This window comes from Rhodofomes roseus (assembly GCF_022264815.1).
Source record: "Rhodofomes roseus strain CIRM-BRFM 1785 chromosome Unknown C8Q71scaffold_29, whole genome shotgun sequence".
NCBI lineage: Eukaryota > Fungi > Basidiomycota > Agaricomycetes > Polyporales > Fomitopsidaceae > Rhodofomes > Rhodofomes roseus.
This window is the reverse complement of record NW_025952985.1, coordinates 362,094-384,190: the sequence shown is the minus strand read 5'-3', so window position 1 is coordinate 384,190 and position 22,097 is coordinate 362,094. Positions and strand designations below refer to the sequence as shown.

The 22,097-nt window shown below is 59.3% G+C and overlaps 8 protein-coding genes and 1 non-coding gene across 9 annotated transcripts; 5 read left to right on the top strand and 4 right to left on the bottom strand.

Annotated features, from left to right (window-relative positions):
* Positions 1-97: 97 nt before the first annotated feature.
* On the bottom strand, positions 98-1,841 carry C8Q71DRAFT_784790 (carbamoyl phosphate synthase small subunit). The gene is made up of 3 exons (XM_047925049.1): positions 1,454-1,841; positions 406-1,394; positions 98-350 (listed from the first exon to the last, which is right to left on the bottom strand). Exons 1-3 carry the CDS (start codon positions 1,641-1,643, stop codon positions 213-215), a joined length of 1,317 nt encoding a protein of 438 aa, XP_047774101.1. The 5' UTR covers positions 1,644-1,841; the 3' UTR covers positions 98-212.
* Positions 1,842-2,625: 784 nt separating this feature from the next.
* On the bottom strand, positions 2,626-8,688 carry C8Q71DRAFT_324032 (uncharacterized protein). Its single transcript, XM_047917823.1, has 18 exons — positions 8,564-8,688; positions 8,369-8,505; positions 8,216-8,313; positions 8,050-8,162; positions 7,782-8,001; positions 7,516-7,721; positions 7,251-7,455; positions 7,133-7,198; positions 6,821-7,072; positions 6,348-6,755; positions 6,101-6,281; positions 5,911-6,046; positions 5,758-5,860; positions 5,439-5,705; positions 4,496-5,387; positions 4,188-4,444; positions 3,736-4,137; positions 2,626-3,686 (listed from the first exon to the last, which is right to left on the bottom strand). Exons 2-18 carry the CDS (start codon positions 8,454-8,456, stop codon positions 2,700-2,702), a joined length of 4,881 nt encoding a protein of 1,626 aa, XP_047774100.1. The 5' UTR covers positions 8,457-8,505; positions 8,564-8,688; the 3' UTR covers positions 2,626-2,699.
* Positions 8,689-9,135: 447 nt separating this feature from the next.
* Positions 9,136-9,747, bottom strand: C8Q71DRAFT_324005 (uncharacterized protein). The gene has a single exon (XM_047917822.1). It carries the CDS (start codon positions 9,645-9,647, stop codon positions 9,300-9,302), a length of 348 nt encoding a protein of 115 aa, XP_047774099.1. The 5' UTR covers positions 9,648-9,747; the 3' UTR covers positions 9,136-9,299.
* Positions 9,748-11,800: 2,053 nt separating this feature from the next.
* Positions 11,801-13,777, top strand: C8Q71DRAFT_323986 (uncharacterized protein). The gene is made up of 4 exons (XM_047917820.1): positions 11,801-12,068; positions 12,128-12,164; positions 12,220-12,926; positions 12,981-13,777. The coding sequence occupies exons 1-4, from the start codon at positions 12,010-12,012 to the stop codon at positions 13,735-13,737; spliced, it is 1,560 nt and encodes a 519-aa protein (XP_047774098.1). The 5' UTR covers positions 11,801-12,009; the 3' UTR covers positions 13,738-13,777.
* Positions 13,778-14,124: 347 nt separating this feature from the next.
* On the top strand, positions 14,125-15,116 carry C8Q71DRAFT_323995 (uncharacterized protein). Its single transcript, XM_047917821.1, has one exon. It carries the CDS (start codon positions 14,300-14,302, stop codon positions 15,005-15,007), a length of 708 nt encoding a protein of 235 aa, XP_047774097.1. The 5' UTR covers positions 14,125-14,299; the 3' UTR covers positions 15,008-15,116.
* Positions 15,117-15,311: 195 nt separating this feature from the next.
* C8Q71DRAFT_817189 (uncharacterized protein) lies at positions 15,312-16,701 on the top strand. The gene is made up of 2 exons (XM_047926127.1): positions 15,312-16,372; positions 16,429-16,701. The coding sequence occupies exons 1-2, from the start codon at positions 15,450-15,452 to the stop codon at positions 16,457-16,459; spliced, it is 954 nt and encodes a 317-aa protein (XP_047774096.1). The 5' UTR covers positions 15,312-15,449; the 3' UTR covers positions 16,460-16,701.
* An 853-nt stretch (positions 16,702-17,554) lies between these two features.
* C8Q71DRAFT_t143 lies at positions 17,555-17,638 on the top strand. The gene has a single exon. It is a non-coding gene; the product is annotated as a tRNA-Gln (tRNA).
* An 885-nt stretch (positions 17,639-18,523) lies between these two features.
* Positions 18,524-19,669, top strand: C8Q71DRAFT_817188 (uncharacterized protein). Its single transcript, XM_047926126.1, has 3 exons — positions 18,524-18,994; positions 19,057-19,443; positions 19,499-19,669. Exons 1-3 carry the CDS (start codon positions 18,551-18,553, stop codon positions 19,523-19,525), a joined length of 858 nt encoding a protein of 285 aa, XP_047774095.1. The 5' UTR covers positions 18,524-18,550; the 3' UTR covers positions 19,526-19,669.
* On the bottom strand, positions 19,670-21,444 carry C8Q71DRAFT_784776 (palmitoyl-protein thioesterase). The gene is made up of 4 exons (XM_047925048.1): positions 21,025-21,444; positions 20,791-20,887; positions 20,513-20,706; positions 19,670-20,395 (listed from the first exon to the last, which is right to left on the bottom strand). Exons 1-4 carry the CDS (start codon positions 21,340-21,342, stop codon positions 19,880-19,882), a joined length of 1,125 nt encoding a protein of 374 aa, XP_047774094.1. The 5' UTR covers positions 21,343-21,444; the 3' UTR covers positions 19,670-19,879.
* Positions 21,445-22,097: the final 653 nt, after the last annotated feature.

Below are 22,097 nucleotides of genomic sequence, written 5' to 3'. Positions count from 1 at the left end.
ACAACTGCTTCTACAAGCTTGCCTCCATTGAGGCAGTCCTTTGCTTAGGCAAACAAGTGAACCGCAAGCCCCCGGACGAAGAAAGGCCACACAAGTATACACGCAACAAGCGACATTTATTTTGTTGCGTAGTAACACATACATACATCCTGAGCAAAGCAAAGCACAACCAATGGAGACACGACAGGACACAACCCTCTGGTCGACGCACGTTATGCAGCCGCAGCAATCGGCTGGGACACTTCCTGTGCAAGCTGCGGGATCTCCTGCTTCGAGCCCATAACATCACCCGTCTTCAGCCCAAGCTGCATTTTGTGCGCCCGGCACTCAGCCAAGAAGTCCGTGAACATCTACGCATACAACCGTCAGCATCCAATCACCCATATGCGTCTAGAGGGCACTCGCCTCAATGGTGTCCAGCGGACCGCCCGCGCTCTCAGGGTGGAACTGCACGCCCCAGACCTTCTTCCCGCTCTCCGTCGTGCTCTTGATTCCCTCCACACTCGAGTCGTTGCAGTTGATGAAGAACGGCTCCCAGCCCTCCGGGAACGGGTCCTGCAGACGCAGCGCATACTGGTGGTTCTGGCTCGTGACGTACACTCTGCCCGCGCGGATGCTGCCCGACGACGCCAGGGCGAGCACGGGCTGGTTGTGGCCGCGGTTCCCGAACGTCATCCGGTACGCGTCGAGGCCCGCCGCCATGCCGATCACCTGGTGGCCCATGCAGATCCCGAAGATCGGCCTGTCCCACTCGCGCAGCGTCCGGCGCAGGTGCAGCGCGGCGGGCATGCAGTGTGCGGGGTCGCCGGGCCCGTTCGAGAGGAACAGCCCGTCGTATTTGTCCCGGATCGTGTTGAAGTCGTAGTCCCACGGCAGCACCGTCACCGCCGCGCCCCGCCGCACGAGCGAGCGCAGGATGTTCGCCTTCGCGCCGAAGTCGAGCACCGCGATCTTGACGTCGCCCGAAGGGTTCAGTTCGTAGGGGGTCTTGGTCGAGGCCTGCGCGACAAGGTTTTCTTTCGTGGGATCCCAGTACTCCTCTGGATTTGGCGGGGGCAGGCTCGCGTCGGGCCCGATGGCGAGGCGGCCTTGGGTAGTGCCCTGATCACGAAGAAGACGCGTGATGGCGCGGGTGTCGACACCTGTGATGCCGGGAACGTTGAACCGGGCGCACCATGCGGCCAGGCTTTCAGCGGCGGCGTGATGCGAGTATTTTTCTGCCACGTCTGCAACGACGACACCGGCACACTGGATAGACTCGGACTCGAGCACGACTCCTACATCTTGGGAATCTACGGACGTGCGGTTGTGCGGGACGCCATAGTTGCCAATGAGCGGTGTAGTGAAGACGAGGATCTGTCCGCGGTATGACGGGTCCGTCATTGACTCCGTGTCTGTGCCCATTCAGTCAGAACGCGGATCGTAGACATAGAGAAGAAACGAGGCTACGCACAAGACGTGATCGACGTGGAGAACACGGTCTCGCCGAAGACACTACACGGTGCACCAAAAGAGCGTCCCTTAAATGACTGGCCCGTCTTCAGGTGCAGCGCAGCCGGAATCGACGTGTTGCCTTGGATATTGGCATGCGTGGCAAGGCCTCGGTAAAAGCGAGGAACACGGGTGATAGTCCGAGCAAACATGGCGGTCTTAATGACTGAGGAGAGAGAAAACAAGGTCGCTGAGGTAGCTGATGGTGGGATATAAATGTGAGTAGAGAAAAGAAACCCGGGAAAAGAGCTCACTCGTCGCGAGTGTTTTGCGTGAAGATCATGTACGAGCGAGATCGCTCAGAGGAAGGACGCGGTCGGGGCAGATATACGAGTCACAGTTGGAGTGCAAGGGGCGCGGCGCCCTGCCCACAAATTTTCGTGTCCCGTTCGCTAGATTACGTCAATTATTATGCACCAAATTCGGCAATTACCAGCCACATCTCGTCCCTGCTGCGAGCATGCACGGCTGAAGGACAGTCCGACGAGTGTCAAGCCCAACTGTATGATAGACGTTGAATTACAATGCAGTAAAGGGGATCTCTAGACACGCGCACTGTCTCATGACAACCGATGTGCAGTACTGACTTGAGAAGACTTTGATCCAGGCCGTGGTCGCAGTCGCAACTATTGCTCAGGGCGTCGAGACGTAGCACTTCTGAAGGCTACAGATAGAGTGGAATGCCCCAGTGTCAGGGATTCGGCCTCGAAAAGCTCAGCCATACAGCAGTCTGTCTGTCGCTGAATGCGACGGACCGAAATGGTAGGGGTACTGCCAAATATAGTAATGTGTTCCCGTTCCCCCAGGAGAGCGAGAAAAATCTTCACGAAAGCCACCTTCGATGCATGTGCATGAGACACAGACACCCCAATGTGATCTGTGAGGTTACGTACTCACGACAATATCCAAGGACCGATGGAAAGGGTCTACATCCAGCGCAGCCAGCCTCTCAACTTGAGCTTGAATCCTCTGCTTGTAGAAGTCGTGACATAGGTCGTATCGTAGACTGGGACGTGTGCAAGATATATGGTAGCGTGAATCGTGATGTTCTATGGATATAGTGTGGATGCGAGAGGTGCCGAAATGGTCGTGACAATGAAAATGCTACAATCAGTACAGTGGTGTGCAGATGCGGATGTTCAGCGAGTATCACATATGAAACCAAACCAGAAAGGAGCAGAACGCTCAGTGTCGCCAAAGCCGGAGTATCACCGTTTCTTCCCCTTCGTCTTTGCCCCTACCTTCGCTCTCGGCCTCTTGCTTGCCCGAGAGGGCCCCGGGCCCTCGACGATCTGCACTTCATCGTCATCATCCTGCTTCCGCTTCACAGCACTCGTTGACCCGTTCGCAAAATCAAACGCGTCCACGTCGATGGGCTCTGACGCTGTCGACACGGACAGACGACTCAGAGGATGGCCTATGGTCGTGCTAGTTGCCGGGCTCTGCCTCCGCGAACCAGCCGAGCTCAAACCCGATACACGCGCAACCCCCGAGCGGATAGAGAGCGCGGGCGACCCGCGGCGAGAGGCGGCTTGGTGTTGCCCTGCGGTGCCAGCGACAGCGCCACCAGCCTGCTCGTCTTCATGGTCCGTCCCCGACCTCGATCTCGCGGAGTCGTCGTTCAGCGGAACCCTCGCCTCGCGCCAATCTCTCGCGAACACGCTCTCACCCGCCCGGTCGTCCTGAAAGGTCCTCAGCGTAGCCTCGACATGTTGATCCCCGGCCGCGTGCGCGGAAACGAGGACGTCGCCCGTCAGACGTGCGCCGAACAGCTCAAGCGCAATGCTTGCGCAGTTGCGCACGCTCGCGTGCTCCTCGATGCGCGTGCCCGCCCGCTCGTCCGTCCGGGGGTTGACCTCGCCGGGGGACACGTCCCCAAGGTACTCCGTCCACTCCCAGGGCCGGTTCTGCACGGGCTGGGTGAGCGACAGCCCGCTGGAGGCGTCGCGCGTTGCGTAGGCGAGGTCGGCCACGGCGGGGTTCAACGCAACGTACGGGAGAAGCGTCCGGATGCGCGCGCGGTACTCTGGAGGCGTGCCTGTGGGGAGGTGGCAGAGTTCGATCTCGGGGTAGTTCCGGAAGGGGTCGAAGGTGGCGCTCTTCGGGTCCACGGGTGTCTCATCTAGGAGGTAGAGGAGGGTGTCGAAGAGTAGTGGGAAAGCTACAGTGTCAAGACCGGAACCGTCTGCATGGAGCTGAGACGCGTGTCAGGTAGGAATCGGATCTAGCGAGGGCAAGGCGCACCAGAAGCAAGTCAATGAGTATCTTGCAGAGCGTTGCGCTGAGGTCCGTAGCTTGAGGCGTCCACGCGCCTGGGAACCCCAAGTCGAACTGCAGCAGGCGAGAGAGGAAGATAATGCAGTGAGATGCCTGATTGAGCGAGTCATCCTCGTCATCTGACCGCCCTGCAGCCCATGCTTCTTTCATCTGCGCCAACCTACCAACCAGACCTGAGAAGAACCTGTCCTGAACTGCAGGATCTAATATCGGGAGGGTCGCGTTGTGGCGGAAGCGCTCTACGATCTTCGATAGCAGCCTCAAGACTTCACCTGTGTTGCTGACGAACGCGTGGACATTGTCTTCGTTCTTCGGGTCGAAATGCTCCTGCAGCAGCTCAATGATGCGCTGCAAGCCTGCATTGACAAACTGGGCATAGATGAGCACGTCACTGGCAACAACAAATAACAGTAACTTACCTTTCCGGCGACGTCCCTGCTGACTTCGGTCATCATCTCCGCGACAAAGTCGACCTCTTCGGTGGACTTGCACTGGTGGAATACAAAGTTTCCGAGCCGATCTAGGGTGGCGTTTGCTGCGCTCCGCGTGGCCTCCCTTGTCAGGCCTTCTGCAAGCTGCTTGAGCGTCAGACGCATCTCGATGGCTGTAGCGGCCAGCTTCCACGGCGTCAGAAGGGACGACATAGTGGCGAACCCATCACTGTCTTCTGCAGAACCTGCATACAACTCAGAATCCCATGAACAGAGCGAGCTCCAATGGCACTCACCTTGGCTGGGGTCACGCAGCATGAGACGAAGTGCAGTGACCAGATGCGCGTGCAGCTCTTCGGACACGGACCGGCTTTCAAGAAGCCTCTCGTACGCACATCTCACGGCGTCAAGATCACGATAAACCCCCAGTCGGAACACGCTGAAGCGACAGATGGACTCTCGCAGGGCTCGCGAGCCTTGCCGCAGGGTGTCGGAAAGGAAATCGTTATGCTCGACGAGAACGACGGCAGGCAGGTTGTCCACGAGCTTAGAGAAATGGGGTTCCCTGAACACGTCTCGGCGCCGAGTGCGCAGCGCCTGTGCTTCGAAGACGTCAGCAGGAGGCAGGCCAGTGCCACATTCGTCCCTGAGGAGCAGGCGTTCGAAGAGGGCGTTGATCGCGGATAGGAGCACTTCCAGACTTTGACCCTGTTCGGGAGAGGACGCCGTGGCTGCGTTTTGCCATACAGGATAGATGAGTCCCTGCAAGATCGTGGTGGTGGTGAGGGCTCCATATACACAGAGTTGAAGCAGGACCACTGTGACGATGTCCCAGACTTCCACTGTGAGCGCGGCGGCTTCGTTCCGGCCTGAGCCGAGGAACCACTCGAGTACGTGGGAGTCGAAACCCTGAGGGAGGTGCTGGTCGACTTGCCACAGGAAATGCGCATACTTGAGAGCGCATGTCAGGCGCCCCTCGACGTCCGTAATCATGACAGGTATTTGGCGAAGACTGGCAATCGTGTTGTCCCAGACTGTCCAGGCCCAATTCGATGTCGTCATGTACTTGTACCACAAGCTTTTGGCAAGGTTCGAGGGGGCTTCTGGATTAGGGTCTGTCGCGAGCAGAAGGACCTCGGGTAGGTGCACGGGAACAGCATTGGAATTTTGGCTCATAGGGTGTAAGGCCTATGCAATTCACATGTCAGCTTGGTTCCCGAGGAATCGTGCATCACATACGTGGCTGTATGCGGATATGTCATTCAGGACTTGATCTCGCTGTGTCGGTTCCAGATAGCAATCCTTGTCCACTTGCATGAGGAGCAACAATAGTTGTCGACTATGAATGCCTCGTCCTCGCCAGTACTGATGCGCCGCATATAGGCCAGCGGCGACGTTCTTGATAACGTTCATGCACGCCCAGACTTCCATGTGCTGGCAAAGCGTCTCAAGTACCCCGACTAGAAGCGGATGGGTAGTTGCTCGCTCAAGCGTGAAGAGGGTAAGCTGAGAGATTTGTCAGTCAGGGAATACGTGGAGAAGTGACCCAGTAACGCACATCGAGCAAAGAGCCGTAGCATTTCGTGCGGGCCATGAGGATAGCAGACATCGTAAACGTCTTTAGGACATCGCTGCTGTCATTTGCTAAGGCTTTTTCCTGGCTGCTAATGATCATTATACCGTGTCGAAATGAACGTCATACTCCACCTACCTGGATATATGCTTCCGCAAAATTGGGAGAAACCACTCTCGTATCGTCCTGACTTGTTCATACCGAGGCGACGACAACAAAGTGGGACAGCTCTCCCAAAACTTGGTGGCCAACGACTGGGCATCTCGGCCCTGACCTTCGCAATGGTAAGGATCAGCGGAACACCCAACCAGCGAGGATCGCCCCGTACCATTGAACACCTCCGGAAGCAATCGTCGAAGCTCGCCCCTCATCTGGTGCTCGTGCTCATCCTCCGGCGTCTGCCGCGCGCGAACGCCATATAGGGTGACCTTGCGCTGGCGGATGACCGACGCGTCTGCGGTATGTAGACACGTCCATCGCAGGAACTCTCTATGGCGTGAATGACCTCCCTGGCAAACACACGCGATCAACTGCTCTGCCCGCTGACGCACATCACGGTCGGAAGTGCCACGCACCTGACCAAACGACAGCCCGGCCTCGCCACGGGCGATGAGGCGTTGAACGTACTGCTGGTAAGAGAACAAGCCTTGCTTAACGAGATGACCTAAGAGAAGCGAGACCGCGAGCAGGTTCTCCGGGTCGGCGGCGTCGCACGAACCGTCAAGCCAATCGAAGACCTGGTCCTGGATGAACTGGTCCGGTGATTCCGCCTCGTGGCGGATCGCCCGCTCGCCCGCCTTGCGCCGCCATTCCTCGAGGATGCACGCTGCGGCGTACGGCCTGTGGTCACCGTATTGCAGCGAGGTGACGCTCCATGTGAGGAGTATGTCGAGCTTGCGCGCGAACGACGGGTGCGGAATCGAAGCGTCTTCGAAGAATATAACGCTTCCAATGTCTGTGTCACCGGACAACGAATTCAAAAGCTATGAAATACGTTCTTTCAATTTTGTGCGTTCTCATGCACGAGTCTGGGGATATGCGGGCCTACCTTGATATCTGAGAGCGCCGACGTGAGGCTTCCCACAACGCGGGGAGGCAAATGGCGGAACAGCATGGCTTCGTTTCGGCGCTTGACATCTGCGAAGAGGTCCTGGAACGTCTGCTGGAGCGCCTGCGTGTTCTGCGGTGGAGTGCCCTCGGTCGGCGCGACCGCGCCAGAGAGTATCCCACCCAGCAGCTCCGAATGTAATTGCCATGCGCGCGGACTGACGAATGCGTCGGGAAGCGCGAGGAACGAGCGCTGAGAAGCGGAGATCACTGTCAGCTTCGTAGGCACAAAGTCATCCGCGCGCAGACGTACTGCTATTAGATTCCTCAGCGTGCTCTCAAGATTTTCGAGAAGGTCCTTCGCTGATGCTGAGCGAATCTATGGTACGACATCAGTATGACTGTCGCCTTACCAATTGAACATCACTCGCCTCCACCAACCGGTTCAAGCAGGCATCGACGAAGTGATGCGTGAGAGCGCGGTTGATAAGCAGGCCATCGAGGTATTCGTCAGCGAGGCGGGCGACAAAGCCCAATTGCGCCAGATTGCACGTCCCCATCTGCTGGACGAGCCACGTCAGGAACGTGCGGTTGTCGACGAGGCCCTCCGCGTAGAACGTGCGCAGGAGCTCCAAACTGGATCGCAGCACCGATCGGACGGTCAGCGGAGTCCGACGCAGAGCGGAGACGGCTCACCAGTAGCTGAAGCGCGAGGTCCAGCGCTCGCGGAGCTGCGGGTCTGCGAGCATGTTCTTGAAGGTCATCTTGATGTTCAGCCCGGGGCGGGGTGCGGTCGGGAGGGCGATGTCCGCGAGCAGCTTCTTCATGTAGCTCGTGACGACGTTCGCCCACTCGATGCTGTACTGGGTGGGATTGTACCCCGGTTTGTTGCGGAGGCCTGCCTGGACGCGTCGTTATTCCCAATCGCACAAGTGCGCCGGTTGGCATCGCGGGGGACTCACGGACTCGTTCCCTCCAAACACGCGGAGGAACCAGACTGCGCGAGGAATAGCAACATTGTTGGACTGCAGAAGGTCGAGGAGGTCGTGGCCCTTCGCGCCATGCGGCACGTTCTTGCCGAGCTTGTACAGGGGAAAGTCGGGGTTCGCGAGGTCGGCGAACCACTGGTTTCGCTTTGTGTCGTTCAGGGTCACCCGCGACGGCATGCGAAAGGTGGAGGCGCTGTGGGCTCATCAGCAGGGAAGCTCCTCCTCTCCGGGCAGAACCTACGGGACGGGTGGAACGTTCTCAGAGCGACGCAGAAAGATCTTGTTCATGAGGTCTTCCAAGTGGTGGAGGTTCTGCGGTCCCTGCACCAGACTGACAGCCGTCCAGCCCTCTGCCTGCGTCCCGTCGTGAGCGAAGCAATGACTGAGCAACTCTGAATGCAGCGCACCGAAACCACATGGGGGAGAACGAGTCCATTCTGGACAGTGACGTCCGTTAGGACCTCTTCTATGTCGTCTGGACGAGGAGGGTGAAATCCAGTGTACCCTGTATGGTTTCAGACGTGTGAGCTACATGTAGTCAGAATGAGCGTTTTGCTGACCTAAATCCGCTGAGGCGTGTGTCTTCGGCAGCCACGGAGGAGGACGCAACTCGTATATTGGGAGAGTCTCTTTCTCGCCTTTCGCCATGGTGTGGCGCTGCCTGTCCAGCAAGGACAGGTCTTACTGTACCTAGAAGCTACGTATGCCAATGCCCATTAGCCCAGCGTCTCCAATGCTATGTATGCGGTATTCACCTTAGGCGAGAGAAGAGGATGGATCACTTGCAATTCCGGCGGCCAGGAAATGACGATGATGTCGGTCGGAATGTTGCTGCCAAGCCTTGGATGGTTCAAATCTGTGTATGATGGGAGTCCGTGTCCGTGTCTGAAACCGAGCAGCGGCCAAAGTCCTGTATCCTCGTGGCGTCCGCTCGGTGCTGTACACTTCTGATGACACCCTAGTGGCAGTTATTGCGCGCCAGCTGCCACGGGCATTGTTCTAGCAGTGACACCCATTAGCGGATGTCTGCTGCAAGGGCGCACGGACCACCCACTCACCACCGTACTGTGTGCCCGGTCTGCCCTATTCGCCTTGAAACACACAAGGCTGATGACCTACACTGCCACCCCAGTTGGGCCGGTGGATATTGCCACCGGAGATGAGGACGGCGACGCCCGGCCTCCCTCGACGCGTGTTGAGCACCGGCGCCTCCGCATCACATGTTGCGTGATTATATGGAGGGAGCGAGATCCGATCGCCTTAGATCTCCTCGGCTCAGATCCAGCTGTATGTTACCGTGACGGTGTTCACTGCCGCGACGCCGAGCACTCCATTTTGTTGTACTCTTGACATGCAAGGGAGACTACTTGGAAGAGAGGAGCGAGCGACTGGAAGAACGCAGGAATAGTCTAAACGACGGGGTACTGACTATCATGCAGGAATGTGAACGGCGTTCCATTTCCCTCGGACGGGAAGACCCCTAATACAGTACTAACTCTGCGTGTGTAGTTCTCTCCATGACACAGAAACAGAAGCGCTTCCTCCATATCGATATCCATGAAGACCGGGCACGGTGAGAAAGGAGTGCATACTCCGGTGCATTCTCAGCCGGAGCCCCTGCGCAACCATGGAAATCACTCTCGAGCTCAGCCTGAATAGCGCGCGGCTCCATGATATTTGCCAGGCAGAGATGCACATGGAGATAGGGACTCGGTCGCCCGGGATGAGTCGGATGAGGTGGAAAGCAGCGCCACCTGGGCCCATCAACACAATTAGAGTCGTCGCAGCTTGTTTGACCGTCGCCATCGGAATGGTAGTGATGAACGTGAGTTGAAACATTGAGGTTTGACTACCTGTCAATTGCACGCCCTCATCGCATGCAGCGACGACGTTCCCAAGGTTTCTGCCACCGCGCGGGCGTTGGGCGCGAGCTACATAGTGCTTGATGGCGTGCAGCGGGCGCCGTGGAGGTTGCCCGAACGATACGGACGTTCCCGTCGGGCGCACAACATCGCGCGATTTGCGTACAGCGACCGACGATGCACGTCTGTCATCGCTCTTGCGTCCATTCAATGGCGTGGGTGCATGAGAGCGCAGCACGGATTTGCGCACACAGTTGGCCGGCCGGATTTAGAGCGACGTGCAGAATGCGGCGCGGTATGAAGTCGACCTGGGGCATGATGTGCATTGACGGCAGCGTGTGGGCTGTTCTAGTCCCACCCCAGTCTAAGAATAGTCAGACGACGTTACCTTCTACGATGAGCGCATACGCTTGAGCTTTAGACACTGCAGGCGAAGGAACTACTGCTCTGTCTCGCGGTGAATGCGGACGCCATCAAGGCCAGCCAGGCATGCAACGTGCAACGGCCCCGCTGTACCGTGGCCCGCCTTAGTCTGCTTGCACGCATTCGCGCACATGGCCCTCGCACCCGTATCCGCCGCTATCTATAGGTAAACGTTTGGTCAAAGCCGGGAGAACTGCGAAATGACAAATTAGCACGTGTGAGCCGTATGACAGAGACGAGACAATCAGCGCACCGGCGGGGATCCCCTGCTCAGTGCATGCACCCTGGAGCACGACGACGACGCCGCTGCGAGTCTGCGCCCACAGCGGGCGACCTTGGGCCCACGACGCGGCGCAGCGGCCGTGGGCGCGGGGAGGCGCGCACGAGAGCCAGGGCGGCCCCGGCGAAATAGAGCATCCCGATGAGGCAGGTCCGGTGCGGGGCCCAGGAACCGATCACAGATCTCTACAATTAGCGCCAAGCCCGAGTGCCTGCGGCAGGATGCGCTCCTCCTCAGGCGGAAGCATACCCCGCGCTAGCCGTGCCCTCCCCCTATGCAGAGCCTTCGCGTGCTGGTCGCCAGACTGTTCGCGAGCCCGCAGGCGGCTCTGGAGGGGACGAGGGGCCACGGCCTCTGTGGCGGACGGCCTCGGCGCGAGGGTGTGGTGGAGCGGCCTCGACCCCGGGCAACAAAGCGCGGGCAGGTTTGGAGGAGCGACCTGGAGTGGACAAGACACCGATCGGGCGGCCGACCTGTGCGCGCCAAAGCTGCCTTCCTCGCGTTTGGCCGGCGACGCGGCCGGAGTGGACAAAGCGAAGCTGGAATGGAATGCAGGCTAGTGGACACGGCCCGTCCAGCCTGACAGCGCCGTGGCGCTTTGGCCGTAGAGGGCATATCTCTGCGTGAGAGGGAAGGGTCGGCGTAATGGGTGCACCTTGCTTGGACGGGGTGCTGTGTGCGCCGGGAGCGCCTGCACGTTCGTGTAACTCGAAACAAGTGATAGGCCCGTGCTGGAGGGCTGGTCACCGGGCGGTGGGGCGCAGAATGGCGGGCAGCTCATAGGGAGGGCGGCCGGTGCGCGCATCCGTGCATACTCGCGCCGGCCGCGCGAAGGGCCCTTCGCTGGGTTGTCCGTGGGGGGTGCGAAGCGAAGCGGGAGTCGCTGGTACGTCACAGCGAGCGGCAGCGCTTTGTGCCACAGCAAATCGGGCGTCCCATCCGAGGCGGTCGCGCCTCCGGGGCGCTGTGCGACGCGCTTGTGTCCGAGGATGACTTGCCTATGGGGACAGTGCGAACAACTGGGCAGGTGCACCGGCGAGCACGGGGTGTGGGGAAGGGGAATGCATCCAGGTAGCGTGCATTATGTAAGTGCACCCGGTACATGTCGCCTCGAGCAATTCAAGGCGGCTGTAATTGCGATCAGCCAATGACACCGTGCAGTCGCGGCGAGGATACGCTCACCAAAGCCGATGTGGCGAATGCACTAGGACGACGTACGCTAATGCACGGCGGATGAGCGGTGCAGTCATGAGAATGGAAGGTGATGCGCACATGCAGTATAACGCAGGACTGCCGTTTACAGCCTGCATATGGCATCGGTGCTTAACGCCATCGATCCGGGACTGCCGATGGGGCGTCAGCGGCGGCGGCAGGCTGGGTTGCGGCGGGCAGCGGCGGCGAGTGCAGCGGGGCGGGCGGTGTGGGGGGCGACGGGGGCGGCGACGGCGTTGGCTGGCTGGGGCGGGGAGGCGATGTGCAGCTTGTTCGCAGGATGGCGACGACCCGAGCGAGTGGGTCGGCATAGGCGCCCGTGCAGCCGGAGCCCACAACCTGTGGCCAATGCGTTTGACCCTCCGGTCTTCACGCCATTGTTGCGGCTTCCTTCTTCCTTCCCACCACCATCTCCTCCCTACTCATGTCGCGTCCTGCCACCGCCGCATCGTCCTCGACGACTCTCCACAGACCTAAGAAGAGGTACGTCTTCCCCGCCCTGCCCCTCGTGCCTGCCCTGCTCACCCACCCTCCATCTGCAGGAAGATCCAGCGCGTCCTCCTCGCAGGCACCCTCCAGGTCTCTGCTCTTCTTCCTCCCTCCCTCGCCCTCTTGATCTAACCCGCGTTGACAGACACTCGGAGACCTGTCCACCCCCCTACCGCCGACCCTCACCGCGCCACGCACCCACGACCTCGCCCAAGCCGCCGCGCGGCCCAAGCGCAAGCTCGACGATGTCGCCACCGACGAGCCACAAGCCAAGAAACCTCGCACGACGCCCGCCACCCCCCAGCCAGCGTCGAGTCGCCCGCCGGTCCCGCTGTTCCCACAGTCCCAGTCAGGCACCCAGGCCCCGGCATTGTCCGCCACCGCACCGTCCGACAGTCCTGAAGACGGCGAGGTAAGAGACGGCCTCCCAATATACCGCAACTCCATCGCCGTTGTCTCAAACGTGCCCGTACGGCGGCCCCGCCGCCGCCAGGTGCCACCGGGCTACTGGGAGGACATGTACTCCAAGTACCAGGCGGAGGGTGTGCGGCTGCGCTATTCGGCCAAGGCAAGGATAGACTCGACCTATCCGTCGACGGACCCTCGTTTCAGGGCCCTGCCGGACCCGCCACCGGCGGGCACAGCGTACCACAAGTTTGGCCACCTTATGGCGCGCTTGGAGTACGTAGACGCGCTGCTGTGTTTCACCTATGCACTCTGGTGCATCGACATCGGCAACAACGCCTGCTTCCGCCAGAACTGGCCACTGGTCCTCAAGTTCGTCGAGCAGGCCAAGACCCAATGGAGGTGCGATGACGGCGAGGACTGGGAGCGGGCATTCCACGGGCTCATGTGCGTTCTCCCACATCTCTCATATATCACGAGCGATAGCTGACACCCTCATAGATGCCTAGTGGAGGCATACATCCACGGTCGCAAGTGGCGATTCAACCTGCAGTTGACGAGGACGGACAGCGCGCGCCTGATGCAGCGGCTGCAGATCTGCCAGGATGCAGAGGACGACCGCCGCCAGCTGAAGGAGGCGCAACTGGAGAAGCAGCGCGCACAGCAGCTGCCGTCGCCGGCTCCCAGCGCGGGGTCGACGCCAAACGGCCTCGAGGGCACTGGCACTCCCAACCCGGCGACCGCCCAGACTACCCCCGCACCGTCTGCGCCACCGCAGAAGAAGGCACAACAGCCCGAGCAGCGTGAACGCTCCTCGCAGATCAACCCCGCCCACACTGTTTCCGTCAACATCAACACCGTGGGGCCGTATCGCTCGCAGGCATGGGGCCTGTACGACGCGAAGCGAGCAGTGGACGTCGCGGGTCGGCTCATCACGCTGCCGATCATGGCGAAGCACTTTCCGCGGACGTTCGCACGGATGGCGTACTCAAGTCTGTCGACGGTGGACGAGCACGAGCCGGACTTTGACGACGAGGAGGGCGAGCTGTTCTGGCCGGGCCAGGTCGTGGGAAGCGAGGGCCTGGGCTGGATCTGCTACATGGGCCGTGCGATGGTGAAGGAGTACGCGAAGCCGTACCGCTACAAGGGCGTCGACGGCGCACTCCCGCTGCCCGCTGGCTACCACAACTCGGACGACCCGCGGCACTTCCCCCTCCCCCAGGAGCCCACGACGGAGGCCGCTGCCCCCGCACGGTGACGTCTCGGTCTGTCGCCCCCGTAGACCATCGAAGCACTGTCGTCGGCTCCCCGTCTGGACGTTGCTCGTCATCAGCATGCTCACTTCCGCCATGACGCACCCGGGTCCGCGAATAGAAGGCTCCTCCACCCTGGGCCATGCCGCATCCTTGGCTGTCGTATTTCGCTGTCGTGCTGCTTTCGCGCTCGCATCCTCGTCGTTCTCATCGCACATCTGGACTGTATTGCTCCTCGCCACTGTCGCCGCCGCCACTGCCGTCGCCACACGACGGTGCTGAGAGGCCGCCGCTCGCAGGTGACCTCAGCCACCCGGCGCTTGGCTCCCATCTGTATCCCTGCCACAGTCTGTATCCCTTCTCCCCGCAACGCAAAGATCTACCCGCATCGCACGCACATTTTGTTTCTCCTGCCTCTGTACACTATCTGTAACATCACCGCCTCGCCTCGCCGCCGCACCTCCTGCACCGCACCGCGTCGCTCGTCTGTCCCACGCAGCGCACCTCCCATCAAAAGCCCTCGCGTCGAGTCGCCGTCCGCTATCATCGCATCATCCGCGGCTCGGGATGCATCGCCGAGCCGCTCGTCTGGCGCAGCCCCTCGTCTACGCGAGCATGCCGTCCGCCGGTGGAGGAGCGTCAATTGTCTCCGTCGGGACCCCACCACGTCTGACCCACACTCGCGGGCATGGGCATAGCCTTCGTTGTCCCCTTTCGAGCATGCGCAAGAATGCCAGTGGTCTCGGTCTCGACACCGGTATCATGGGCTGGCTCGACCTCAGGACCATCCGGAGGTGCACAGACCGGACAGCGCGGCGCGCACGAACATCCTCATCAACTCACCCTCAACACATCGCATCCGCAACCCTCGCACACACATCTCTGGTGCAGTTCGACTACATCTTCTCTGTTTATATCATACCCGCTATATCCTTAATGTTATCGCTTCGCCCGCTGCATCGATTATCGCCCAAGCCCGCTCGTCGTCTTGCATCTCCGTCGCACACACCCTTGCATACTCTCGCCCGCATACATCCCTCCCACACATCGTCCACGTCTTGGTGCGCATGCAGACACGCAGCGGCGAACATCTGGTCTCCTGGAATGTTCTCGTTTGTCCCACTCGTACCCGTTGTTTGCAGTAGTGTCTCGTTTGTCTGTCTGTCTGTCTGTCGCGGTTGCTATTTAACTTGTCGGATCGGAATAAACATTGATGGGCCCGCTCGGAGCTATACGAGCTGGTCCCTGGAACTCGGAATTGTTTTTGCCGTGTGATGTGTGTCTTGTTCTGTCGGATGAACGTGAGCCGTGGTGATTGTGTCGTCGGTGGCCGGTGAGACGATCAGGTTGATGTACCGCTATATTATCAGAGTGCTTCTGTCGCGGTGGCCCAACAGAACGCGCTGTAGGTGCCTGAATAAACGTATGATAGGTGTTGTGAAGGATGACAAAAGGCTTGGACTTGTAAACGTGACAAGGATAATCCGGGGTGTTGCCTTTCCGGGACAAGGTTTGACGCGTTTCGATCAATGGGCGGGGCTGCCTTTTCGGACCAGATTTTGATGCGCTTCGATCAGTGGGCGGGGTTGCTGGATGGGGGCTATGGGCGCCTACGCGATGTCAGGGTCGGACTGGGACGTCGGCCGCAGCCCACTCGCCTCCTATCCCCCGCTTCCACCAGTCCACCTCGGCCTGCTCAGGGGCTATCCCAGCCACAATGCAGACCGCCACAATGCTCAGGCCGATGACAATGTTCTCCGACAGCGACATGACCGACGCGAGCGAGTCGACCCTCATCAGCCCGCCGTCCAACTTCCACCCTCTTTTCTCGGCGTTCTCTGAAGCAGACATTATTCTAGGCTCGAGGGAGCGTGTCCTCTTCCGCATCAACATCGCCACCCTCAAGCGCACCTCTGCCTGGTTCCGCGCCATGTTCTCGCTGCCCACAAAGGCGGCGTCCCCTCCCGGGGCTGCCGAGACGCTCTTCCTCGACGAGGACACGCACACGCTCGAGGGGCTCTTCCGCATGGTGTGTGGCCTGCCCATCCCGCCGCTCGACAGCTTCGACGACATCGAGACGCTGCTGCACGCCGCGGAGAAGTACGACATGCCTGGGCCGACGAGCATCATCCGCATCGCGGTCATGCGCCCCGCCTTCCTCGCGGAGCCCATCCGCCTCTACGCGGTCGCGTGCCGCTACGGCTGGGCGGAGGAGGCGCGCCTCGCGAGCTCGCACACCCTCACCCTCGGCATCCACGCCCCCGAGCACAAGCCCTCGCTCATGAAGCTCGGCACCCCCGCCCTCCTCGGCCTCATGGAGCTCCACCGCAGCCGCCGCGAGGCCCTCCGCCACCGTCTCGACGAGCCGCCGTTCGTGAACGATATGGGCGACACGGCGTGCAGCCACTGCGGGTCCATCGCGGACTACCACACCTGGCGGATCCTGAAGTACGCGATCATCATGGAGATGGATGCGCGCCCTGCGGGGGACACGATCTGCAACCATGGACTGCTCGAGTGGCCCGCGGCGCGAGCGTGCTGGGACGCTCGATGTCTGACGTGCAACCGGGTGCTGTATGACAAGGCGGAGACACTCCGCGTCGTGCGGGAGTGCATAGACGCACTGCCCCAGACAGTCGAGTGAGTGTTGTTGATGTCCATTGAGTCTTCTGGTGAGTATTGACGTCGATCCCCAGTGATCTGGATATTGCCCTGCCTATTGCTTGATTGTGGCCCTTGGCCATGTCTTCGCAACCTACATTCACACTCTTTCCGTAATTTCTCCCCCGATCTCTCTTCTGCTGTATCTATAACTTTCCCATCGTCATCGTCCGATACCCTCTGCTGTATATTGCTACCTACTCATACACTGATCTAATCAATGTTTTATACTTGTTCGTGCTCACCACATGCTCATACGAGACTCGACCTACGACTCCCTCAGAGCACCTGGTATATATGGAACGGAGCATGGGTGTGTCATGGCTTAGGGTACCTCTTTTCTCCCGTAGGCAGACCCCAGGCCTCAAATCCGACCTTTTCGGAGGGGAGGAGGACAGTCGTATTAGGGGGTTACCTCTAAGTCCCTTCCCATTCAAGGATGGTATGTGACTTTCATGACCCCGACCCTTGAAGACATTGATTATTCGACTAGGTCCCGTCCATCCGCTGTGCTCTTCAAGATGCATGTTGTTCTCAACCGCTGTGCGTGACAGTCTATTGTTACATGCTCTTGTCACTTGGGGCGATTATTGCACCATCGCGATGCATCCGTCTGTCCCCTCTCGCCCTCTAGCGGTGGTTGACGTGTTGCAATCGCAGTCATAACGAACGCTTAACAGCCCGACCAGCGCAGTATGCTCGCCTCTCTCCGCCTCTCTCCGCGGGGCTGTATCCATCGTGTTTGCCTCGCCCATAGCCTCGAGTCGTGGCCGTCTCAAGCTAACCTCGGCCGTCCAACACTGTTGCTCGTCGTTGCCTCGCTCCCGGCGTGACTTGGGCGCGGTCAACCTGTTTCTCGGACAGATCAATCAATTATCCAAGGACTGCGCCTTGGCCAGCAAGCGGTCACGGTGGTCTGCCAACTTGAAAGAATACGTGCAAAACATGCATCGTCCGAGGTTGAGCGAGCCAATCTGAGAGGTGAGCTCATGGTCTTTCACCACAGGAACTAGCGTGATCATCGATTCATAAGTGCATCCCGCCGTACAGGATACTGAACGGTACGTCGCGCTCTACTAGTACAGGCTCCCCGGGAGTACCACCTGACAGTAATTCTCTGAGTCAACACGTCATAATGTTCCGCATGGGATTTGTTCTCGTGGCTTTGTAGTGTAGTGGTTATCACAGCGGATTCTGACCATTTGGACAATTCCGCTAACTCAGGTTCGAGTCCTGACAAGGCCTGTTCTTTTGTTCCCGTTTCCTCTGCATGTTCAAAAATGGGATCGTCCACGCAGAATCGAATGAGGTACGCCACACGAATGCATCAACTGTTTCGAGTTGACCAGTAACCGTTAGTCGTGCAATAGGATGGCTCAATTTTGACCGTGGACTGCTATCATTCTCGATATAACTTCAGTTCTCAGATCCAACGGAGTACTTACCTATTATGTTCGAACTTGCCTTCCCAGCCCGGCCCATGGCAGTAAGTAGTAATTCAGGGCGGATCGTCCGCTTGATACCAGTGGTCAGCACTAGCATAAACGAGTCGACATTCTTCCGGCATTAACGCTATGGCAGCTACAGGACCCCGAGGTACAGTACACGGTGAGGGCGCCTGCGCAGCGACGACATCGATTCCTATCCAATCGCAATATGGTCTTATTGGCTACTCCGACTACGAATGACAGCGATGAATCCGACATATAATCGATCAGTGGCCGCAGACGTCGAGCAAGCCATATCATGTACCACGACAGATTTGCCAGAGCACCGATGGTACCGGTAAGAACTTGTCGTTGCGTCACGGCTTGGACCAGCGCGCAATACCGCCCGGGAATCGGTGAGAAGGGATGCACTGAGTCATCCTAGGTCATCCTGCACATAGATTAACTACGGTTTTGTCCTCGGTCGCAGACGACGGGTCGGGATACTGTACCAATCGACATACTGAACGTCGGCTTTCAGGTGGGTCCTCTCCGATGGACAGTAGTTGAACACTCCGAGGACGCGCGCCGTCATTACTCGTGTGCGCTCGGAATCATCGGTGGGTACGATGGCAGGCGCACCTACGTCTTCTCCCACCCGCCCTCACTCGCAGAAACGGACATAAAAGGGCCGCAATGTTCCCACCAATCGTCAGCACAGAACTCCAAGATGTCCGCTGACGTCTTTGCATTCACTAACCGCATCGTCCTCATTTCAGGGGGAAGTTCTGGTATCGGCGCATACCTCGCGCAGGGCCTCGCTGTCGCGGGCGACGGCAACAACCGCATCTACATCGTCGGCAGGCGGGCCGCTGCACTCGCGTCCACCGCGTCTGCCTCCGCCCATGCGTCTTCCATCATCCCGCTATCAGGCGACGTGAGCTCCATTGCAGGCTGCCAAAAGGTAGCGGCGGACTTCGTCGAGGCGGAGAAGAACGCGGGGGTGGCGGAAGACAAGATCCAGTTAGACCTGCTCGTGAACAACGCGGGTATCCTCAGAGGAGAGGGATCCGCGCCGCCAGAGGCAAGTGTTGAGGAGCTGGCAGAGAGCCTGTTGAAGGCAAGCGACGACGACTGGAGGGTCGAGATGGCGGTCAATGTCGGGTCAATCCAGGTCAGTCAGTCCACCGCGACCTTTGGCCACCGTGAGTACGCGCACTCACAAGCAGCATCCAGTGGCTCTCCGCAAGCCTGCTCCTCTACCTCGTGCGCGCCGCGAGCACCGGGAAGCGCGACGGCCGCGGGAACATCGTCGTGAACACCTCTGTGTCCGCCTTCAATCAGACGCCGCCGTTCCACCTCTACTGCGCGTCAAAGGCAGCTGCACACAGCGTCACGCAGAGCCTCGCCCGCGCGCTCACGCCGCGCGGCGTGCGCGTCAACAGCATTGCTCCTGCGAATGTGCCGAGCGAGATGAACAGCCTAAGCAACCCCGCAAGCTTCGTGAGCAAGTTGAAGGATAGCATGCCTGTGGGTAGGATCGGCGAGCCGGAGGACGTGGTTGCGGCAGTGGTGTATTTGGCGAGCAGGGCAGGGAGCTATGTCTCGGGGACTGTGATTGCGGTGAGTCCATTGCAGACGAGTGTGGTTGTAGGGTGACTAATACCTCGACCTGTAGGTTGATGGTGGGGTCCTCTTGACCTGAGTTTGCAGGAGCACATACACGGAGCGTCGCGCGTATTGTAGACGATGTCATGGAAGCTTGAAGGATTCGTCGAGGATATTGTCAGTGTTACCAACACGTCCCTCGCCACAGTGAAGTGTACTATCGACGACGCGATTAATCACGCCTTACATTAAATGCTTGTCGAAGGGGTCCGGCCCAAGCTATGCGAGACCGAATGAACATGAGCTTCAATAAGCAAGCCGCATTTCAGCGTGTAGCCGAGCCACAGATTAGATGTCCAGACACTGGTCGCTCGTACTCCAAGAAAACTACAAATACATACCATACACAGCAAAGCAAGCACCCAACAAATCGTCACGTTTGTGCGCATCTTCACGCTTGCACAACCAGCCCCAAGTGCTCACCGCCCTCCGAGTCCGGATCGGCGCCGGCATCCTCAAGCGCAGCCGTCTCGCCGCCCACAAAGCGCCTTACGAGCGGCTGCCAACACTCGTCTGCAAGGACCATATGCTCGCCATCGCACGTCTCGAGCACAACGGCGCCGCGCTCGTCGAGCGTCCGGAGGCCGATCCAGTCCTCGACGTAGAGCGGCTGCAGGCGCATTGGCACGACCGTCTTCTCCGTCGCGCCAACATCCTGCCTGCCTGCCTGTCCCTCCGCCTCTGCGCGAGAGGCGTTGGGCGCGGCGTACGCGCCGAACCAGCTGCTCTCCTTCGGGACGACGGTCTCGTCTTGGAGGAAGAGCACGAGCACGAGCTTGTTGAGCACCGCGAGGTGCGCGGCGTACGACGTGTTGCGCTCCGCGGGCCGCTCGTTGTTGATCGACGCGAGGAAGTTGTTCGAGGCGAGGTATCGGTCCAGCCGGGCGGGGTCGCGGAAGTATTGGGCCTGCGTTTCGCGAGTGTTGTCAATCCACAAGGTATCACAGCAGGGTAGCGGGGGTCGCACACAGCCAGCCGTGGTCAGCATATATGCGGGCGGGCCGGGAGAGAGGGATGGACGGACCTGGATGAGCTGCTTCTGCGCCCACTCACTGTACACCTCGCGAATGGCTGCACGCCGCGCGAGCTGGCACACTACGTCGAAGGGCCGGCACCCGGGAATGTCGGAGATGCCCATGTGCTGCGAGCCGAAGGTGATGAGGTTGTGTATTGGCGGGACATTGTGGCGCTCGATGTAGGCTCGAAGGAACTGGCCGCCTGTAAGGGGTTGATGAGTTGGTGTTACGGACATGGTGAACGGGGAGGCTGCGGGTAGGGCAGGAAGATGCAATCCACACGTACCCTGCGAGAACCCCATTGCGTCGAAACCGTCCGCCAGCTCGGTTATGTTGGCCAGCTGCGCTGCGACCTGCTCGACCTGCTCGTTCACATTTCCGTACTGCGACGGGTGAGTCAGCGTGTCAGCAAGCACGACTTCAGGGAACACGACCACGTTCCGAAGAACACACCAGACAGACCCGCTCTCCGGGTTAGCCGGGATGCTCTTCGGAACGACTAGGCAAGACGAGAACTCACAAATGTCGCCCGTCTGTCGTCATCCAACGTGTCCGCGAGGTATATTGAGTGAACGAATATCCCAGGATGGATGTTCTTCACGCGTACAATGAACTCCAGAATTCCAGGCGAGTTGTACGAGTCGCCGAGGCCGTGCCATATGACGAGAGGGCGAGGCTTGGCCACTTTCGAGACCTGGACGAGGGGCTGCCATGTGTCCTGGAGCTTGACAGTCTGCGAGAGGTCGTGGCTGGGGACTAGGAGGTGCGCGGGCGAGCACGCGGCAAGGGGCAGGAATGCGGAGAGGGATAGGAGCAGCAGCTCGCGCAGTACTATCATGCTGGAGGATTAATTGAAGCAAGAGCAAGTTGTGGTATTACAAAGCACCTCCAGGAAATATATGTGGGCGCAGTGTGGGCGTGACAGAAGAGAGGGAGTTGCTAGACGACTGCTTAGCCGCCTGAGCCTCCTTCGAATGACCCCACATCCGCCACAACCTAAATCGAGTAATTCCCGCCTAATGGAGGCGCCGGCCGGTGCAAGACCGTCGCCTGGGTATGCTCAGCCTCAGGTATCACGCCGTACGAGCCAAGTGCGCAACATCCAATGTCGATATTGCTAGGTCATAATCGGAAGGTACCAGTGCCAGGTACCCGTGCTGGACGCCACCTCGACGTCGACCCAGCTGGGTAGTGATGTTACGAATTGAGCTTGAAGCAGGCTGTACCAGGCAGCAGGCTCGGACGGAGCTCCGCTTAAACTGATTTCATTCATTCAATGGGACCTCGTTTACTGTAGGTCTGATTAGCGCAGAGGGTAGCACCGCGGCGATGAGTATGCCATGAACGCAGAGAACCGCCGGTGACCGCAGAACCAGTGGGCAATAGTGCTCCTGCTGGATCCTCTGATTTTCGGAAGCCGAGTACCTCCGAGTCAGCGCGCATATCAAGTCGACATGAGGGTAGTTTTAAGATGTCTTTGTATTCAATGCACTGCATGTACGGTGGTCTTCTCATGCGGTCGAATGCCAGGCATGTCGTGCGCTGTGTCCCGATCAGCGTGTTGGACCACACTGTTATTCCACTGTTGTATGG

What these genes read in the sequence shown, in the direction of transcription:
- C8Q71DRAFT_323995 (XM_047917821.1), top strand. Translation starts at nt 14,300, where the DNA reads ATGCATCGCCGAGCCGCTCGTCTGGCGCAGCCCCTCGTCTACGCGAGC.
- C8Q71DRAFT_324032 (XM_047917823.1), bottom strand. Translation starts at nt 8,456, where the DNA reads ATGGCGAAAGGCGAGAAAGAGACTCTCCCAATATACGAGTTGCGTCCT. An exon ending in TGTTTGGAGGGAACGAGTCC is followed by an intron (nt 7,722 to 7,781) that starts GTGAGTCCCCCG and finishes CGACGCGTCCAG; the next exon opens with GCAGGCCTCCGCAACAAACC. An exon ending in CCGGGCTGTCGTTTGGTCAG is followed by an intron (nt 6,282 to 6,347) that starts GTGCGTGGCACT and finishes TGTGTTTGCCAG; the next exon opens with GGAGGTCATTCACGCCATAG.
- C8Q71DRAFT_817188 (XM_047926126.1), top strand. Translation starts at nt 18,551, where the DNA reads ATGTCCGCTGACGTCTTTGCATTCACTAACCGCATCGTCCTCATTTCA. An exon ending in TCAATGTCGGGTCAATCCAG is followed by an intron (nt 18,995 to 19,056) that starts GTCAGTCAGTCC and finishes AGCAGCATCCAG; the next exon opens with TGGCTCTCCGCAAGCCTGCT. An exon ending in TCTCGGGGACTGTGATTGCG is followed by an intron (nt 19,444 to 19,498) that starts GTGAGTCCATTG and finishes CTCGACCTGTAG; the next exon opens with GTTGATGGTGGGGTCCTCTT.
- C8Q71DRAFT_784790 (XM_047925049.1), bottom strand. Translation starts at nt 1,643, where the DNA reads ATGTTTGCTCGGACTATCACCCGTGTTCCTCGCTTTTACCGAGGCCTT. An exon ending in CTCCACGTCGATCACGTCTT is followed by an intron (nt 1,395 to 1,453) that starts GTGCGTAGCCTC and finishes GAATGGGCACAG; the next exon opens with ACACGGAGTCAATGACGGAC. An exon ending in GTCCGCTGGACACCATTGAG is followed by an intron (nt 351 to 405) that starts GCGAGTGCCCTC and finishes TTGTATGCGTAG; the next exon opens with ATGTTCACGGACTTCTTGGC.
- C8Q71DRAFT_817189 (XM_047926127.1), top strand. Translation starts at nt 15,450, where the DNA reads ATGCAGACCGCCACAATGCTCAGGCCGATGACAATGTTCTCCGACAGC. An exon ending in GCACTGCCCCAGACAGTCGA is followed by an intron (nt 16,373 to 16,428) that starts GTGAGTGTTGTT and finishes GTCGATCCCCAG; the next exon opens with TGATCTGGATATTGCCCTGC.
- C8Q71DRAFT_323986 (XM_047917820.1), top strand. Translation starts at nt 12,010, where the DNA reads ATGTCGCGTCCTGCCACCGCCGCATCGTCCTCGACGACTCTCCACAGA. An exon ending in CTCCACAGACCTAAGAAGAG is followed by an intron (nt 12,069 to 12,127) that starts GTACGTCTTCCC and finishes CTCCATCTGCAG; the next exon opens with GAAGATCCAGCGCGTCCTCC. An exon ending in CGGGCATTCCACGGGCTCAT is followed by an intron (nt 12,927 to 12,980) that starts GTGCGTTCTCCC and finishes ACACCCTCATAG; the next exon opens with ATGCCTAGTGGAGGCATACA.
- C8Q71DRAFT_784776 (XM_047925048.1), bottom strand. Translation starts at nt 21,342, where the DNA reads ATGATAGTACTGCGCGAGCTGCTGCTCCTATCCCTCTCCGCATTCCTG. An exon ending in ACGACAGACGGGCGACATTT is followed by an intron (nt 20,888 to 21,024) that starts GTGAGTTCTCGT and finishes CACCCGTCGCAG; the next exon opens with TACGGAAATGTGAACGAGCA. An exon ending in CGCAGAAGCAGCTCATCCAG is followed by an intron (nt 20,396 to 20,512) that starts GTCCGTCCATCC and finishes CGCGAAACGCAG; the next exon opens with GCCCAATACTTCCGCGACCC.
- C8Q71DRAFT_324005 (XM_047917822.1), bottom strand. Translation starts at nt 9,647, where the DNA reads ATGTTTCAACTCACGTTCATCACTACCATTCCGATGGCGACGGTCAAA.